This window comes from Elephas maximus, chromosome X (genome assembly GCF_024166365.1).
Source record: "Elephas maximus indicus isolate mEleMax1 chromosome X, mEleMax1 primary haplotype, whole genome shotgun sequence".
In the NCBI taxonomy this organism is placed as follows: Eukaryota; Metazoa; Chordata; class Mammalia; order Proboscidea; family Elephantidae; genus Elephas; species Elephas maximus.
The window spans coordinates 21152025-21167780 of NC_064846.1; the positions used below are offsets into that span (position 1 = coordinate 21152025).

The 15756-nt window shown below is 38.9% G+C and overlaps 1 protein-coding gene across 16 annotated transcripts in view; it reads right to left on the reverse strand.

Annotated features, from left to right (window-relative positions):
* The window catches only part of LOC126068991 (P2R1A-PPP2R2A-interacting phosphatase regulator 1-like), a 147030-nt gene that overhangs the window by 124481 nt on the left and 6793 nt on the right, over positions 1 to 15756 (reverse strand). For 12 of the 16 annotated variants that reach the window (XR_007515808.1, XM_049871829.1, XM_049871828.1 and 9 more), the window contains 3 exons: positions 14469 to 14547; positions 563 to 606; positions 401 to 455 (listed from right to left, as the gene is read on the reverse strand). Coding sequence is in view for 15 of the 16 variants with exons in the window: in XM_049871829.1 (XP_049727786.1) it covers positions 401 to 455; positions 563 to 606; positions 14469 to 14547 (178 nt within the window). In the remaining variant the exon portion in view is untranslated. Of the gene's footprint in view, positions 1 to 400; positions 456 to 562; positions 607 to 6168; positions 6200 to 14468; positions 14548 to 15756 lie in introns of all 16 variants that reach the window. The other 4 variants (XM_049871833.1, XM_049871832.1, XM_049871831.1 and 1 more) reach the window with 2 other exon arrangements.

A 15756-nucleotide genomic window follows, 5' to 3' on the forward strand; every position in this document is an offset into this window, starting at 1 on the left:
AAATGCAGTATTTTTCCAGTAAAAGTATCCTCTGCGGTTTACAACTCTAATATGCAGTTGATAAATTACATACAGGGGAGTGAAATCATTTGTTGTTTTCTCATCTAAGCATTTTAACCAATACAACCGAACTCTTTTCAGGCTCACTAGGACACAGGGGAAGCTAGTAGACCATAGTGATGGTGAACCCCATTTACAAACAATGATAGTAATTTTTATGTGTAAATCATAAACTGTTTCTTAAGAAGCAATCAAAATTTAGGCAGTAGATACAATCTTAGTGTCAAATGAGAACTCAGATTTCTACAAATTACAGCAAAACTAGGTAACAGCAACACTGCCAGTCAGTAGAAATTTCAAATTTTCTACAAAATTGAAGTGTTACTATCATAAAACATACCAGGTTCAAATTTTCTTCCCCAAATTGATTTATCTGGATTGCAGCTTGTACCTCCCTAGAAAAGCAAAGACATCGTGTCTGCAGTCTGCCTACATAGAAGATATATTTGATATATTTGAATATACAAATGATCAGAATATTAATTCAAAGTACAGTACTCACCGTTCATAGATGGTTTCTCTGTTTATCAAACCCATGCTTTCTTCCTGAAAGGGAGAAAATGAAAATAAACTGAATACCCAGTTCCTATGGTTTTACAAAGGTCGATTTCATTTGGGTGCACCTTTACTGTTATTCACCGGACTATAGAAGAGATAGGAGCCCTGGTGGCACCACTGTTAAGCACTCGGCTGCTAACCGAAAGGGTGGCAGTTTGAACCCATCGCGGCTCCACAGGAGAGAAGATCTGGCGATTTGCTCCCGTAAAGATTACAGCCGAGGAAACCCTATGGGGCAAGTCCTGCTCTGTCCTATACAGTCACTATGATTCGGAATTGACTCAATGGCTCACAACAATAGAAGAGATGGAGTAAAAGTGAACTCTAAACAAATCTCTGGGCCTCTACTTTTCATTGTTGTACCAACTGCCAACCCAAAAGCTCTTGTACTTATGCATCACAACACATCAGGTATGCAGGAACTGATTAGGTGAAGGACTCTGGGGTTTTCTTCATTCAAAACAGAAAATACCAGATATTCAAAATTATACTGTTTTCCTTTCATTAACACCATATGAATAAATATCACTCACAGTCCAAAACAAACCTAATTCTATCAGTATGAGGTTGCTTAAGCATATGATGGTACAAACATGGCTTAAATTTATAGTCACTGACACTGAAAAACATGTACTACCTAAGTGTGGAAAAACCAGATTCAGTTTATATAAAATTGTGTGTTACACACATACATGCACATGAACACACACACATGCGCACACACACACACAGACACACACACACACGCACAAAAGGGAAGTGTTTAGAAAGATGGTCACCAAAAAGTTAATAGCAGTTATCAATGAATAGTGAGATTTGGGGTAATGCGTTCTTTCTTGCTTTGTGCTTTATTTTTTGACTTCTTTTTATAATAGGCAGTATCATTTTTCATAAACGTAGTTATTTCAAAAGATAACCCACAATCTAAATTCCTCATCCTGGCATTCTTAAAAACATATTTCACATATAACAAAATATATAGGGTAGTGCTGGGCAACTAGAATGTGCTCAGTATTGTGGGGAACGTGCAAGAAGCAGATAAGCTAGTCCTTTCCCTAGAGAGGTCTAGAATCATATTTGAGGAAAAAAAAAACTTTTTTTTTTCTTGAGAGACAGCTTTATATTTCATTAAGTCAGTGCTCTCCAAAGTAACAATGATCACACCCCAGGGGTGCAGAGGATGATCTGCTGAGAAGTGGAAAGAAAAAAATAGAAATCCAATTGATTTTTTGAATCTAAGACAAAAGAGATGAGGGTCTACTAACAGAGATCCAGATTGACAGAGGGCCTTCACTCAGCCTACAGTGTCTGGAGGGCTTCTGAGGGCACACTATTTTATCTGTGTCAAGGTAGCTGGGTATACAGATACATTATCTAGTTTTTTGTGTGTGTTTTAGATGGAGATTTACAGAGCAAATTAGTTTCTCATTAAGCAATTAATACATACATTGTTTTGTGACATTGGTTGCCAACGCCATGACATATCAACACTCTCCCCTTCTTGACCTTGGGTTCCCCATTACCAGCTTTCCTGTCCCCTTCTGCCTTCTCGTCCTTGCCCCTGAGTTGATGTGCCCCTTTAGTCTCATCTTGTTTTATGGGCCTATCTCATCTTTGGTTGAAGGGTGAACCTCAGGAGTGAATTCAGTACTGAGGCAAAAGGGTGTGTGAGGGCCATGCTCTCGCGGGTTTCTCCAGTCCCTGTCAGACCAGTAGGTCTGGTTTTTCTTCCTGAGTTAGAATTTTGTTCTACATTTTTCTCCAGCTCTGTTTGGGACCTTCTATTGTGATCCCTGTCAGAGCAGTCAGTGGTGGTATCCGGCTATTATCTAGTTTTAACTAAACCATTCCCCACAAAACGGACAAGTGCCTTAACAAGAGTCCTTCAAAGAAAACTTGGACAGAAGGTAACCCTGGTAACACAAGCCTAAGCAATCAACAGGAAATGGCAAAGGTACAGCTTGTGCTGCTCCTAGCCCAGCTCATCCTCTGTCATATTACTGTGAAAACACAAGGCTGAGCTAATCTGATGGAGCAAGAAGTAGGTTTTAACAGTTTTAAGTTATCAAGACTATTCGAAATACGAATTCACATTCACCTGCATTAAGGACCTGGAGTTAATAAAATAAAACTTGAAACTTTCTAAAAACATCATTTGGTCTTGATCTCATCCTTTTTTTATTTTGTATATATTCCATGATTCTCATAATATACCAGCATAGCAGTATATGTCCATAATGTATATGTAAATGCAGTATGCATATATTTGATACAAGTGCTCAATCAATTTTTACTGGTGAGGTGTGTTATCAAAAGATTTTAAAGATTACTGTCTATATATAGACAGTAAATGTTTTAGGTAGTCAGTAATGGAAGAGTGGTATGAGTTGTGTGAAAAAAAAATTAAAATTTGCCCTGGGCCTTGAAAGATGGTGGAGGGGAGGGTAATCCTAGTAGAAGGAATCATATGAAGAAAACTTTAGAAGAGGGAGAGAACATGGCGGAGGAGAGAGGGAGGAAAGAGGGTGGTGAGACTAGCTTTGCTGAAATAGAACTTGTGCTACAGAATAATGAGAGATAAAACTGGAGAAGTAAGAGAGGGCCAAACTTATAGAGTCTTGAATAATTAAAGAGCTTGAGCTTAAGGAGTTTGGGTGGAATAGTACAGTTGTTAGGACCACAGGCTTTGGAGCCAAACAGAACTGCACTGAATCCCTGCTCTAAAACTTCCTACTTGTGCAATCTTGCACAAGTGACTTAACCTCTCTGAAAAGCCCTGGTTTCTTCATCCATAAAATGAGAATAACAAGGTGGTTAGACGGTTCTTATTGCAGTGCCTGGCACATAGTCAGTACTCAATACATATTCTTATTCTTGTTATTATTCAATAAGTAATGGGAAACTACTGTAACTTTTTGTGCAGGTGATAAAAAGGTGAAAATGATGTTGTAGAAAAGGTATCTGGGTGTTGGTTGTGGAAGTCAGATTAGAAGGGGAGAGATAGGAAATCTATGAGGATATGATTACAGTAATCTAGACCCATGGGACAAAAGAAGGAAGAGGCAGAGGGAACAGAGAGCATGCTGTCAAAGAAGACTTAACAGGATTAGGTGCCTAATTGGATACAGTAGAAAAATAAGGAAGAATTAAAGATGAACCTAGAGCTTTGAGCCTGACAACTCTGTGACTGTGACGATTTTGATGCCATTGAGGAAAACAGAAAGGTGGTTTAAGAAGTTAATCAGTCTTTTAAAACGATGGAATCACGATAGATCTTTTCAGAAAAATGTAGCTCTTCTTGCTTTCAGTTCTTTTGGGTATATACCGAGGAGTGGAATTGCTGAGTCACATGGCAAGTCTATGTTTAACTTTTAGAGGATCCGCCAGACTGTTTTACACAGTAGCTGCTTAAAAAGGTATTTTTGAGAATTAGGAAAAATTTAATATGGACTGGTTATTACAGGACATTAAGAAATAATTTTATTAGATGAAATGATGGCATCGTGGTTATGTTTAAAAAAAAAAAGTCCTTCTCAGGGATTCATAGTGAGTATTTATCAGTAGAAAGATATATCAGGGATTACTTCAAAACACCCCTTCCCAAAAAGATAGAAGTGGGTAGATGAAAAATGATATATAAAATGTGGCTAGTTGTTGAAGCTGGGTGTTGGGTACATGGAAGATCTAGTTTGTGTATTTTTTAAATTTCCAAATAAAACATATTATTTTAATGCAGTGTGCACTATTCTAAGCATTGGGCATATACTAACTCTTTTCATCCTCACAACAACCCTCTAGGGTAAAAACTGTTATTTCCCCCATTTTACTTAAAAATGAAATAAAAGCCTTTATTAATGTTGTTCAAGAACCCTGGTGGTGCAGTGGTTAAAGCACTTGGCTGCTAACTGAAAGGCCAGCGGCTGGAACCCACCAGCCGCTCCGTGGGAGAAAGATGTGGCAGTCTGCGTCTGTAAAGATTACAGACTTGGAAACCCTATGGGGGCAGTTCTATTCTGTCCTATGGGGTTGCTATGAGCTGGAATTGACTCAATGGCAATGGGTTTGGTTTTTTCATTATTAACACTGTTAAAGTGAAAGTTCAGAATGTAATGGGGAGATAAGCAGACATCTCTGTTTTGCACTTGAAAGTTTAATAAGTTCAATACCTAAAAAGAAGTCATGGTTAAAGAACGTGTGTAAAGAAATAAACAACCTAAGATATATATCAGATCATTAAAACTACTGAAAGTAAGTCTGAATTTTCCATTCAATCGGCAGCTAGATTGAAAGTTAATGTTATTTTTATTATCCCATCTCACTCATTTTTTCCTTGGGTTTCATTTAAAACATTTAGAATATGGGAATAACAAGCCATTTTACAATTTATATAGCTAATGGTTAAATTAGCCTATATGTCAAGCTTTCTGATCAAGAAGCAACAAGTAACCAATTTTCAAATGTTTGGTCTAAATGATGAGAAACAAACACAAATTGCACTGATAAACCAGAGCTCACCTTAACTACTGGTTTTAGGTTCTTTATATCCTTAAGAGTTTCTAAATTAACTACATACTCACAGACAAATAGTAAAAGGATATTTTCTACCACACTTTCTTGCTAGTGCATGATACCCTGACCTTAGGGAAGCTACAGTGTGGAGGTGGGAGAGAGGGAAAGGAAGCAAAAGTTGGAGTACCAAAAACTAGGCTTATAAGATACTCTGGGTTCTGTGCTACTGAAACAGAGAAAGGGTCCCTGGAAAATAATCTAGTAATTTTTGGCCAAATTTTGGCTCTGACATTAACACTGGATGTTGGGTAAATGATTAAACGTCTCCCATCTTTAGCTTCTGACCTTGTAGGGTTGTTGTGAGATGAAGTGAGACCACAGATGTAAAGAGCCTATCACAGTGCTAAGTGAGTAATACCTAAGTGCTTCTTAAGAGTTAAGCCCCCTTGGAAAAAAAGTCTGTTTACAGTTGGGTCAAAAAACAATCCCACCACCTGTGACTGAATGCTGATTTGATCTTTGGAGTTCTGTGGCTAATCCATGGAAAATTAAAAGGTTTAATTCTGCACTAGGTTTGTACTATTAGATACATGTAGACACATTGGAGACATAAACCCGTGAAGTACAATGTGCCCCCAAACACGGATCACTAAGAAGTGAACACAGCATGATAGCATAATCACCATTTTATCTGTCAAATAAAAGTTGTTCATCTGAGGGTTTAAGAAAAAAATAACTCTGGCTATTATGGACCTGAAAATTAATTTTTATGTACAGGATTTTCTGAGATCCTTGGAAGGAAGAAGCTAGATCTGAGGTAAAAGGACATGCAGTATTTCCAGAACTATCAATTTACTAAAATAGTTAATAACTCAAATAAGGGACTTCTCAGTTGTCATTTTTTTTTAAGAAACCATTCCTGGGATTAAAAACTCAATCACATGTAGCCTCATTAAAATTACTGAACCCCATAGATTTTTTAAAGAAAAATAAAATCTATTTTTAAGACACAGCTGTCAGTTTTGAAGGCCATATTCTTACCTGTTTGATTTGATGAAGGCGACTGATGGAACTAAGAAAAGGAGAAGGTGGCAACAACAGAAATTTAAAATATCACAGTCAGGCTTGCTTTTCTGTTTCTAAGCATTAATTAAGTCTATGCTGAATTACCTAAAATATTTATTATGAGTGCTTAACTCATGCCAGCAATGGTGTTAATGACATTTAAAGTTAAGAAAAAAAACAAGTCTAATTGAACCTTGACTGAAAATTCTAAACAAAAGTCTATACGTCTCAAAACAGAACAAAAGAACTGTTAACATAAAAAAACTGTGCCAGAACATCAATAGAATATTTTGTTTTATTCTTACCTTTCCTTTCACAAGGCACTAGATCTTAAAGTCACCTCATTTTTCTTGCCAGTTGTAGCTCATTTTTAAAGTTTAGTGACAGTCATTACCCAGAACAAAAAGCTGAAAGTCCTTAAATCAGCAGCTAACTTGCCAGGGATATCAAAGAAACAAACAGAATTTCTTCAACAAATATCTTGGCATCTAGCTAAGGGGAACCAAACTTTCATAACGTGCAATGAGTTAAGGCAATCACTTTTAAGTAGTTTACTACATTTCACTCTTGGTTGCTTAAACGCCCTTTCAAGTCTCTTCTCAAAGCTTATGAGAATCCACACAAGGTAAACAGGAAAAAAGGAAAGGATGGAGGTATTGAAAGCTAAGTGTGAAAATTAGCTTTGAGAATTACCTTTAGAATTCATATATTCATTCTATCTGTATCCTGTTATTTCTTGAAATGTCAGATAATGAATTTACCATATCTGACCTTCAGGTTACAGGTCCCTAGGGTGGTGCAAATGGTTAAGACCTGGAGTGCTAGCTGAAAGGTTGGCAGTTCTAACCCACACAGAGGCGCCTCGGAAGACAGGCCTGGAGATCTGCTTCTGAAAGGTCACAGCCTTGAAAACCCTATGGAACAGCTCTGCTATGCACACCTGGGGTTGCCCGTGAGTCGGGATCAACTCAACAGCAACTAACAACAACGACCTTCAGGTTATATCTTAAAAGCATATCAAGTGTGTATTAAAAAAATATTTAATGAGCACCTACTGTGTGCCAAAGCACTGTGGTAGGCCCTAAGGATCAAAAGATAAATAAAATATTTTCCTGTCCTTGAGAAATTCAAAGTCTAGTTAGACAAAACCAGGCCACAGTTAAGTACCTGGAGAGAGTTATGATCTGTGGGAGTTCAGAGGACAGAGAATATGACTCTGCCTGGGGTCTTGGAGAAGGCTTCACAGAGGAGGCAGGAATTCATTAGATGGAGAAGAGGAGGGAGGTTCAGGGAACAGAGAGTTTGGAGGGGGCTGGAACTTGGTACATCATAGGGACTGGCAGAAAAACAAATCTGAGGAAGCTGAGCTGAAATCAGATTGTGGCTTCTGGACTTCAGCCTTTGAGCCCAATAGGAAACCCAAAGCATAGCTTCCTCTGAGTTCTTAAACCTCAAGGGTGTTTTTAAAAAGATCATACCTGATTGAGAAAGGCAACCCTTGCAGCATCTGCAGGACAAATTGAGGGTGGAGGGAAGAGGGACTGGAAGCAGGATAAGAGGCCAGGAAAAAGATGATGAGGGTCTGGATGGAAAAGGAAGGGACAAGTAGAAGAAGGTAGTTAAGAGACACGATCAGAAGGAGGGGAAATAGTTAAAGATTGGCCTGAGGTTTCTAGCTGAAACCATGAGGAGGACGGCAGCCAAGAGAGGCAGTAAGAGAAGATGCACGTTCAACAAACGGGGGCTGGACAAATACAGGTTTTTATGAAGCAAAGAATCTGAATTTTATTGGATTTCAAATGTATTACATGACTTTTTAAGGAGCATATTGCCTCACTAATTATATTTTGCTTAAGCGAGTGTGAAAATCAATTGGTTTTTTCTAATTTTTTGCTAGTCAGAGGGTAGAGGAAGCAGCCAAGGTGCTAAGAGTAACATTAGAAAATTCACTGAAAATTTGCTGTGTATAAATTATATTTAACAATTAAAGGCAGCAGTTAAGCGCTCGGCTGCTAACTGAAAGGTCAATGGTTCAAACCCACCAGCCATTCTGAGGGAGAAAGATGTGGCAGTCTGCTTCCTTAAAAATTACAGCCTTGGAAACCCCATGGGGCAGTTCTACTCTGTCCTACAGGGTCACTATGAGTCAGAATTGACTTGACATGAATGGGTTTTTGGTTTACTCCTTCACCACAATAATTCAGTGTCATGAAAATACAGCTAACCCTTAAATATTTCAATATTTATTGAATCCTCGTATTTGGGGAGCTGTATTTTTCTGCTCAGAGGGGAAGGGGAAATTTAAAAGGACAACAGCTAACAAGCCATAGTTATGACCCTTAGAAACCTTACCACTCTTTGGGGAAACCAGATATGGAAGTCAATATCACAGGGACAGGAAATGAGTATTAAATGGAGGCAAAGTGGAGCAAGACTCCAAAGCAATGATGACGTGCATGTGTGTAAGAGGGTGGGAGACAGATGACAGAGGCACAGGCGGCGTTTGAAGTGGGCATTGCAGGATGAGGGGTTTGACAGCATAAGCAACAGACAAGTGAAAGTGCCTAGCCAGCTATAGGAAAAGTGATCGTCCTGTATGGGTGGAAGGCCAGTCCCTGGAGAACAGAACACTCTAAGGCTAGGAGGGTAAAGATGCTGGAAAGCCTTGAATACCATGCTAAAAAGGTTCAAACTGTGGAAAAATGATCTGCTCTGGTACATATATGAGAAGAGCAGATTATATCTAACAGCACCATCAATTTGAGTTTGGAACAGACATACTCAGGTATTCACCCTGAGCCCTGTTCAGCTCCTTTCCTAAGAAGGGGTATAAAGGAGGAAGTACCTGACAACTCTGGGTTATCAACTGGTTGGTAACTCTGACTGGCTGTACTACTCATGCTCCAGGGTTGATATTTCAGTCTCAAATTCAAACCTATGCTACTAGCTGAGCACTCTCAAAAAAATCAGGAATGAGGACCTAAAAATCAGAAGACTTGTTGGGATAAAACTTATATAAAAGGAAGACATTGGATATATGATTTGTTGCTATATGGAATGGTGCTACGGACAATGTAACAGAACAACTGCTTCTCTTTCTTTTCTAATGCATGTAATATGCTTAGCAGAAACCCTGGTGGTATAGTGGTTAAGTGCTACGGCTGCTAACCAAAAGGTCGGCAGTTCGAAACCACCAGGCGCTCCTTAGAAACTCTATGGGGCAGTTCTACTCTAACCTATAGGGCCGCTATGAGTCAGAATCGACTCGACGGCAATGGGTTTGGTTTTTTGGGGGAACATGCTTAGCACAGTGCCTAGCACATAGTATGTGCTCAATAAATGGTAACTGCCTATTATTACCACTACCACCATCATCAAAGGTTTAATTACCTATAGACCACAACTTGGACAATACACAGTAGTTTTACAAAATTAGGCTGTCTCCTGCTACTCAGCATTCTTCAGTTTTTTTCTCATCTGGACTTTTATTTTTTTCAACAGGAACAGACTCACTTTTTTCTCATTATAAAGCAATGCAGATTCAGTATAAAACATAATCAGTAGGAAAACAACAGCATCACCCCACCATCCAGAGATAACCACAGTTAATATCTCAGTGTTTATTTATCCAGACCTGGGTCCTGCTATAACCCTGGTGGCGTAGTGGTTAAGAGCTAAGGCTCCTAATCAAAAGGTCAGCAGTTCGAACCCACCAGACGCTCCTTGGAAACCCTATGGGGCAGCTCTACTCTGTCCTATAGGGTGGCTATGAGTCAGAATTGACTCAATGGCAATGGGTTTGGGTTTTTTTTTTTTTGGGTCCTACTATATATATTTTTACTATATATACAATTTTTTATCTCTTTTTTAACTTAATATATTCTAAGCAATTTTTCATGTCAAAATTCATCTGCAACACCATTTTCAAAGGATGAATATACTATATGGATGTACCATAATAAGAAGCACTTACTGTGAACCAGACACGTTTTATCTCACTCAATTCTCACAACAACCCCATGACATAGACATTTTTACAATTTAGAGATTAGAAAACTGAGGGCGGGAGAGATTAAGAAACTTGCCCAAGGCCATCAGTTAGCAATTGCTAGAACTGGGATCCAAACACAAGATAATGAAGCCACATTCATTTAACCTATTCCCTATCGTTGGACATTCAGGCTGTTTCCACATGTTTTTTGCTAGCTCCTATACATGATGCTATGATAACAACCTTTAAGTGAAACTTTGCACGTATCCTCAATTCTTTAGGATAAATTCAGAGAGTTGGAATTTCTAAGTCATAACTGCCCTCCAGGAAATTTAAACAAATGTACCCACCAGCAGTATGTGAGAGTATCTATCTCATACCCTTACAACATTAGACATTACTCTAACTTAAAAATTTGTATGCCAAATAGAGGGTCCCGGACAGAGCTGGACAAAAATGTAGAACAAAATTCTAACTCACAAAAAAAAGACCAGACTTACTGGTCTGACAGAGACTGGAGAAACCCCGAGAGTATGGCCCTCAGACACCCTTTTACCTCCATACTGAAGTCACTCCTGAGGTTCACCCTTCAGCCAAAGATTGGACAGGCCCATAAAACAAAATGAGACTAAAGGGGCACACCAGCCCAGGGGCAAGGACTAGAAGGCAGGAGGGGACAGGAAAGCTGGCAATAGGGAACCCAAGGTCGAGAAGGGAGAGTGCTGACATGTCGTGGAGCTGTTAACCAAAGTCATAGAACAATGTGTGTACTGTTTGATGAGAAACTAGTTTGTTTCGTAAACCTTCATCCAAAGTACAATTAAAAAAATTTTTTTTGTATTTCAGTTCTTAAGGCATACTGTAAAAAAACACTCCTAAGCAAACAGAACATATTGGAATTTATATACAGTTTTGACTGTTCTTCCTTGCTGCTCCCCTTTATTAGCTCATTGAGGAGTGGTTGTGCAGTGACACACACCAAATCTGAAAAACTTTGGTTTTCTTAAAAAAGAAAAAAAGAACCAAATATATATACACACATACATCTTTGAACAAGCACAATTTGAATAAGTTGAATTCATGCTACTGAAATTCATATGTTCATCATTCAAATACCCAGAAAATTCACAGTACATAATGTGAAACATATGGTTTATAATCTAATTGAAAAGACATGCTAACTTGAATCTAAATATATACACATATAATAAATACATCTCTATATACAAAAATGATGGTACTTTAGCTGTGTTATAATGACATGTTAGAAAAAACAGAGGGAGAGAATTGCATGGTGTGGCAAGCTGTTCTGAATTAATTATGAAAGACTTCCTGGAAGAGATTATTTTTAATTGATACCTAAGGGATGGGAAGGAATCGCTTTAGTTTCAGGCAAAGGCTTAGAATTTCCTATTGGAAAACTTTCTCCAGGAAATCAAGAGATTTGCCAGACTGAAACTGATGACATCAACAGGGATATAATGTTAAATGTCCGGGAGTAAGTAGGACTTGAACTTGAGCCACAGAATCATAAGCCATGGGAAAGTTTTTTAAATTAGATAAAATGTGGATCAAATATTGAACTTGGATGACTCTTTTAGTAATAACACGAAAATTTAAGTGGTAAAAACAAGGCTGCAGGAAAAGAATTCTCCCAAAGGTTAAGTACTACAGGTGGTTGCAACGGAATTACCTTAGATAATTTTTCTACATGAAGCAAAGTATTAAGATTGAAATAGTTTCCTGAGATGTAAATAAATCTCCCTGGTGTCTTTTGTGTAAATTTCCCATTGTGTCTTTCTTCCATACTCTAGGAGGAAAAAAAGCTTAGGAGGAAGCAAGAGAATCAGCACCAAGGGAAGAAAAAGTATGCAGGGGGTAGGGGTTGCTGGGTGAATCTTATTCCCAAGAGTTATCTCCAGTGAAGGAATTAAGATAGAAAGACGAAACTTAACACTCCCCCCTCTCAAAAAAAAAAAAAAAAAAACCATTGCCATGGAGTCAATTCCGACTCACAGCGACTCTATAGGACAGAGTAGAACTGCCCCATAGGGTGTCCAAGGAGTGGCTGGTGGATTCAAACTGCCGACCTTTTGGTTAGCAGCCGAGGTCTTAACCACTGCGACACCAGGGCTCCAAGATGAAGCTTAGTTCCATGTAAAAGACAGGCCACAGAAAAGTAATGCTGTAAAGAGATTACACTTTTAAAAAGTAATTTTGAACTTTCCTAGATTTGCTCTTGTTAACTCATTTTCTACTGCCCTATCTTGCGATAAAACACATAGAAAATTCAGACAAAGGGTTGTATACTATGTTTATGAATGTCTTTGCCTAGTTCCAGAAATGATTTAAGGTGGCTTACAATAATATTTAACATCAATTGAATGTAAACTAGAATGACAGGACATAAAGCAGGGCCAGGAATGCATTAACCACTTGCCCCTCCATGGCCCATAAGCTGGATTTAGGTGTTCTAGTTGCCAATGTGAAAAGCAAAACTTAATCAGATAATGATCAGTAGCCATAAAATTAGGAGCCCCTGGATGGCAAAATGGAGCCCTGGTGGCGCAGTGGTTAAGCATTTGGCTGTTAACCAAAAGGTCAGGAGTTTGAATCTACCAGCAGCTCCTTGGAAACCCTATGGGGCAGTTCTACTCTGTCCTCTAGGGTCGTGTAAGTCAAAATCGACTCCATGGCAACTGGTTTGGTTTTGGTTGGATGGTGAAGTGTTTAGGTGCTTGATTACTAGCTGAAAGGTTGGCAGTTTGAACCCACCCAGCGGCACTGTGTAATATTACAGCCAAGAAAACCCTATGGAGCAGTTCTACCCTGCACACATGGGGTTGCCATAAACTGGAATTGATTCGACAACAACTAACAACAACAGCCGTAAAATTAAAACAGGCCAATTAATTGTTCTGATAGGAAGACGAAACATTTCTCCTGCTTCCTCTGGAACAGGAAAGAGATGGGGGAATAGTGCACTGCACCAAAATCAGTGGAGGTGCCCCTGGAGAGAGTGGGGAACAGGTGTGCTAACCTCAGATCTTAGGAAGTAAAGCAAAGGGGTAATTTAGGGGGAAGAGATAGTCCTAGTCAGAAGTAGTTCGCAGGAACTGCTCATCAGCAGAAGTTGGGTGATTTTCTGATGTTATTTTGTTGTTAGCTGCCATCGAGTGGATTCTGATACATGGCGACCACAGTGGGGAAGAAAATATTTGGACTATTGAAGGAAGACTCAGTTACAACCTGCATTATGCAGATGACACAATTTTCCTTACTGGAAGCAAAAAATACTTGAAGCACTTACTGATGAAGGTCAAAGACAACAGCGTTCGGTATGGATTACACCTCAACATAAAGAAGACAAAAATCCTCACAACTGGACCAATAAGCAACATCATGATAAATGGAGAAAAGATTGAAGTTGTCAAGGATTTCATTTTATTTGGATCCACAATCAATGCCCATGGAAGCAGCAGTCAAGAAATCAAACGACGTATTGCATTGGGCAAATCGGCTACAAAAGACCTCCTTAAATATCTCTTTATACAGCCAACTCAGATATTTCCAGAGAACCTTAAACTTAAGATGTCCAAAACTGAATTTGTCTTCCCTTCTAAAATCACTTCCAAGAAATAACATTTCACTTAAATGTATTCTATAGATCCCATGATACTTAAAAAATTCATATGGTGAATCATTTATTCACTTTGGCTTACTCATCTACAAGTATATTTTCTATTTTTACAGGACAATTAGCAGAAAAGAGTTATAATTTAGAGATTGCATTATAACTGCACCATGAAAAACAAATTTTATTTACAAATCAAGATAAATGCGAGGTAAAAGTGCAACTAAAATCCTGAAAACCACCCTTAGAAGAGTCTGCAATTTTTCCTCTCAAAGTTAGAATGTTCTTAAAAAAAAATTCTGAAGCCAGATGGTCTTACACATAAAAACAAATCTGTGTTAAAGCCATACGGAACTGAAAAGTAAATTCTGCGGCAGCTGCAGCAATGCAATCATAATTGTAGTCAATGTTTTTATTTTTCCTTCAGTAATGTTTACAGCAGTGATTCTCAAAGTGAGGACTTGTTAGAAATACACATTCTCAGGCCCTGCCCCACACCTGCTGAAGCAGAAACTCTGGGCTTGAGGTCGGGCTGTGTGTGTTTTAGCAAGCCCTCCCGGTGACTCTGATGCCTGCTCACGTTTGAGAACCACCGGTTAAGACCAATAGCATAAGTTTTGGACTGTGAGCCCACTGTAAGAATTTTCTTACCAGACAGGGTCGGCTCATAAAGCTTGTACTGTTTCTTCTAGTTCTTAACATGTCAGTTTGGAACACCTGTGAATTAACACTAAGGAAAAAAAAAAGGAAACACTTGTCATATAAAATCCTTTACAAAAATTTCTTGAAAGAAATAAGGTTTATTAATGTAAATGGCTTCTTTGTAGAGACAGCTGTGCAGACGTAGAAATTAAAACACAGACAGACACACAGACACACAGACAGAGACACAGACACAGACACAGACACAGAGACACACACACACAGAGCCTTAGTTGGCTGAGCCTAAACAAGTTTCCATGTAGGGTAAGGAATTCTCAAGCATTTCACTTCACCTCTAATGAAGCTACTGAGAATAAGTAAAATTTATTATGTCCTTGGAAACCCTGGTGGTGCAGTGGTTAAGAGCTACCGCTGCTAACAAAAACGGCAGTTTGAATCTACCAGGCGCTCCTTGGAAACCCTAAGGGGCAGTTCTACTCCATCCTATAGGGTCGCTATGAGTTGGAATCAACTCCATGGCAATGGGGTTTTTCCTTTATGACCTTAGAAATACATTATTTTTCAGTATAAACCTGTAACACTTAAATTTATGCTCAGAGTTACAATGCGCAAGCACCAATTCCCTCTCAACTCCCAAATTTTCACATGAACAAGAGAATTCACCAACAGCAGAGGTCGACAGGAGCCCTGGTGTCACAGTGGTTAAGCACTCGGCTGCTAACCAAAAGGTTGGCAGTTCAAATTTACCAGCTGCTCCTTGGAAACCCTATGGGGCAGTTCTACTCTGTCTTATAGGGTTGTTGTGAGTCGGAAGCAACTCGATGGCACCTACCAACAACAACATGTCCAATCAGGTGCCAGGTCTTTTGGGTTTTCTCTATATTACCCATTGGCGTTGAGTTGATTCTGACTCATGGAGACTCCATGTGTGTCAGAGTACAACTGCTCCATGGGGTTTTCTTGGCTATAATCTTTATGAAAGCAGATCACTAGGCTTTTCTTCTTTGGAGTTGCTGGGTGGGTTTGAACCGTCAATTTTTTGGTTAGTAGTCGAGCACAAACCATTTGCACCACCCAGGAACCTTTTTTACGTCTGTAATCTCCCTTACATCCATATTTTTCTTTTCGGGTTCCTTACCAAAAACTTTCAAAAACTTTTCTACAGACTCTGCAATGGTTTAATTGGCCTCCTCACCTCTGTACTTCCCTAGGTCACCTTCCTAAAAACAGCTTGCTTTCCAACTCAGAACTCTCAATGACTCTCTCCATGGCCTGC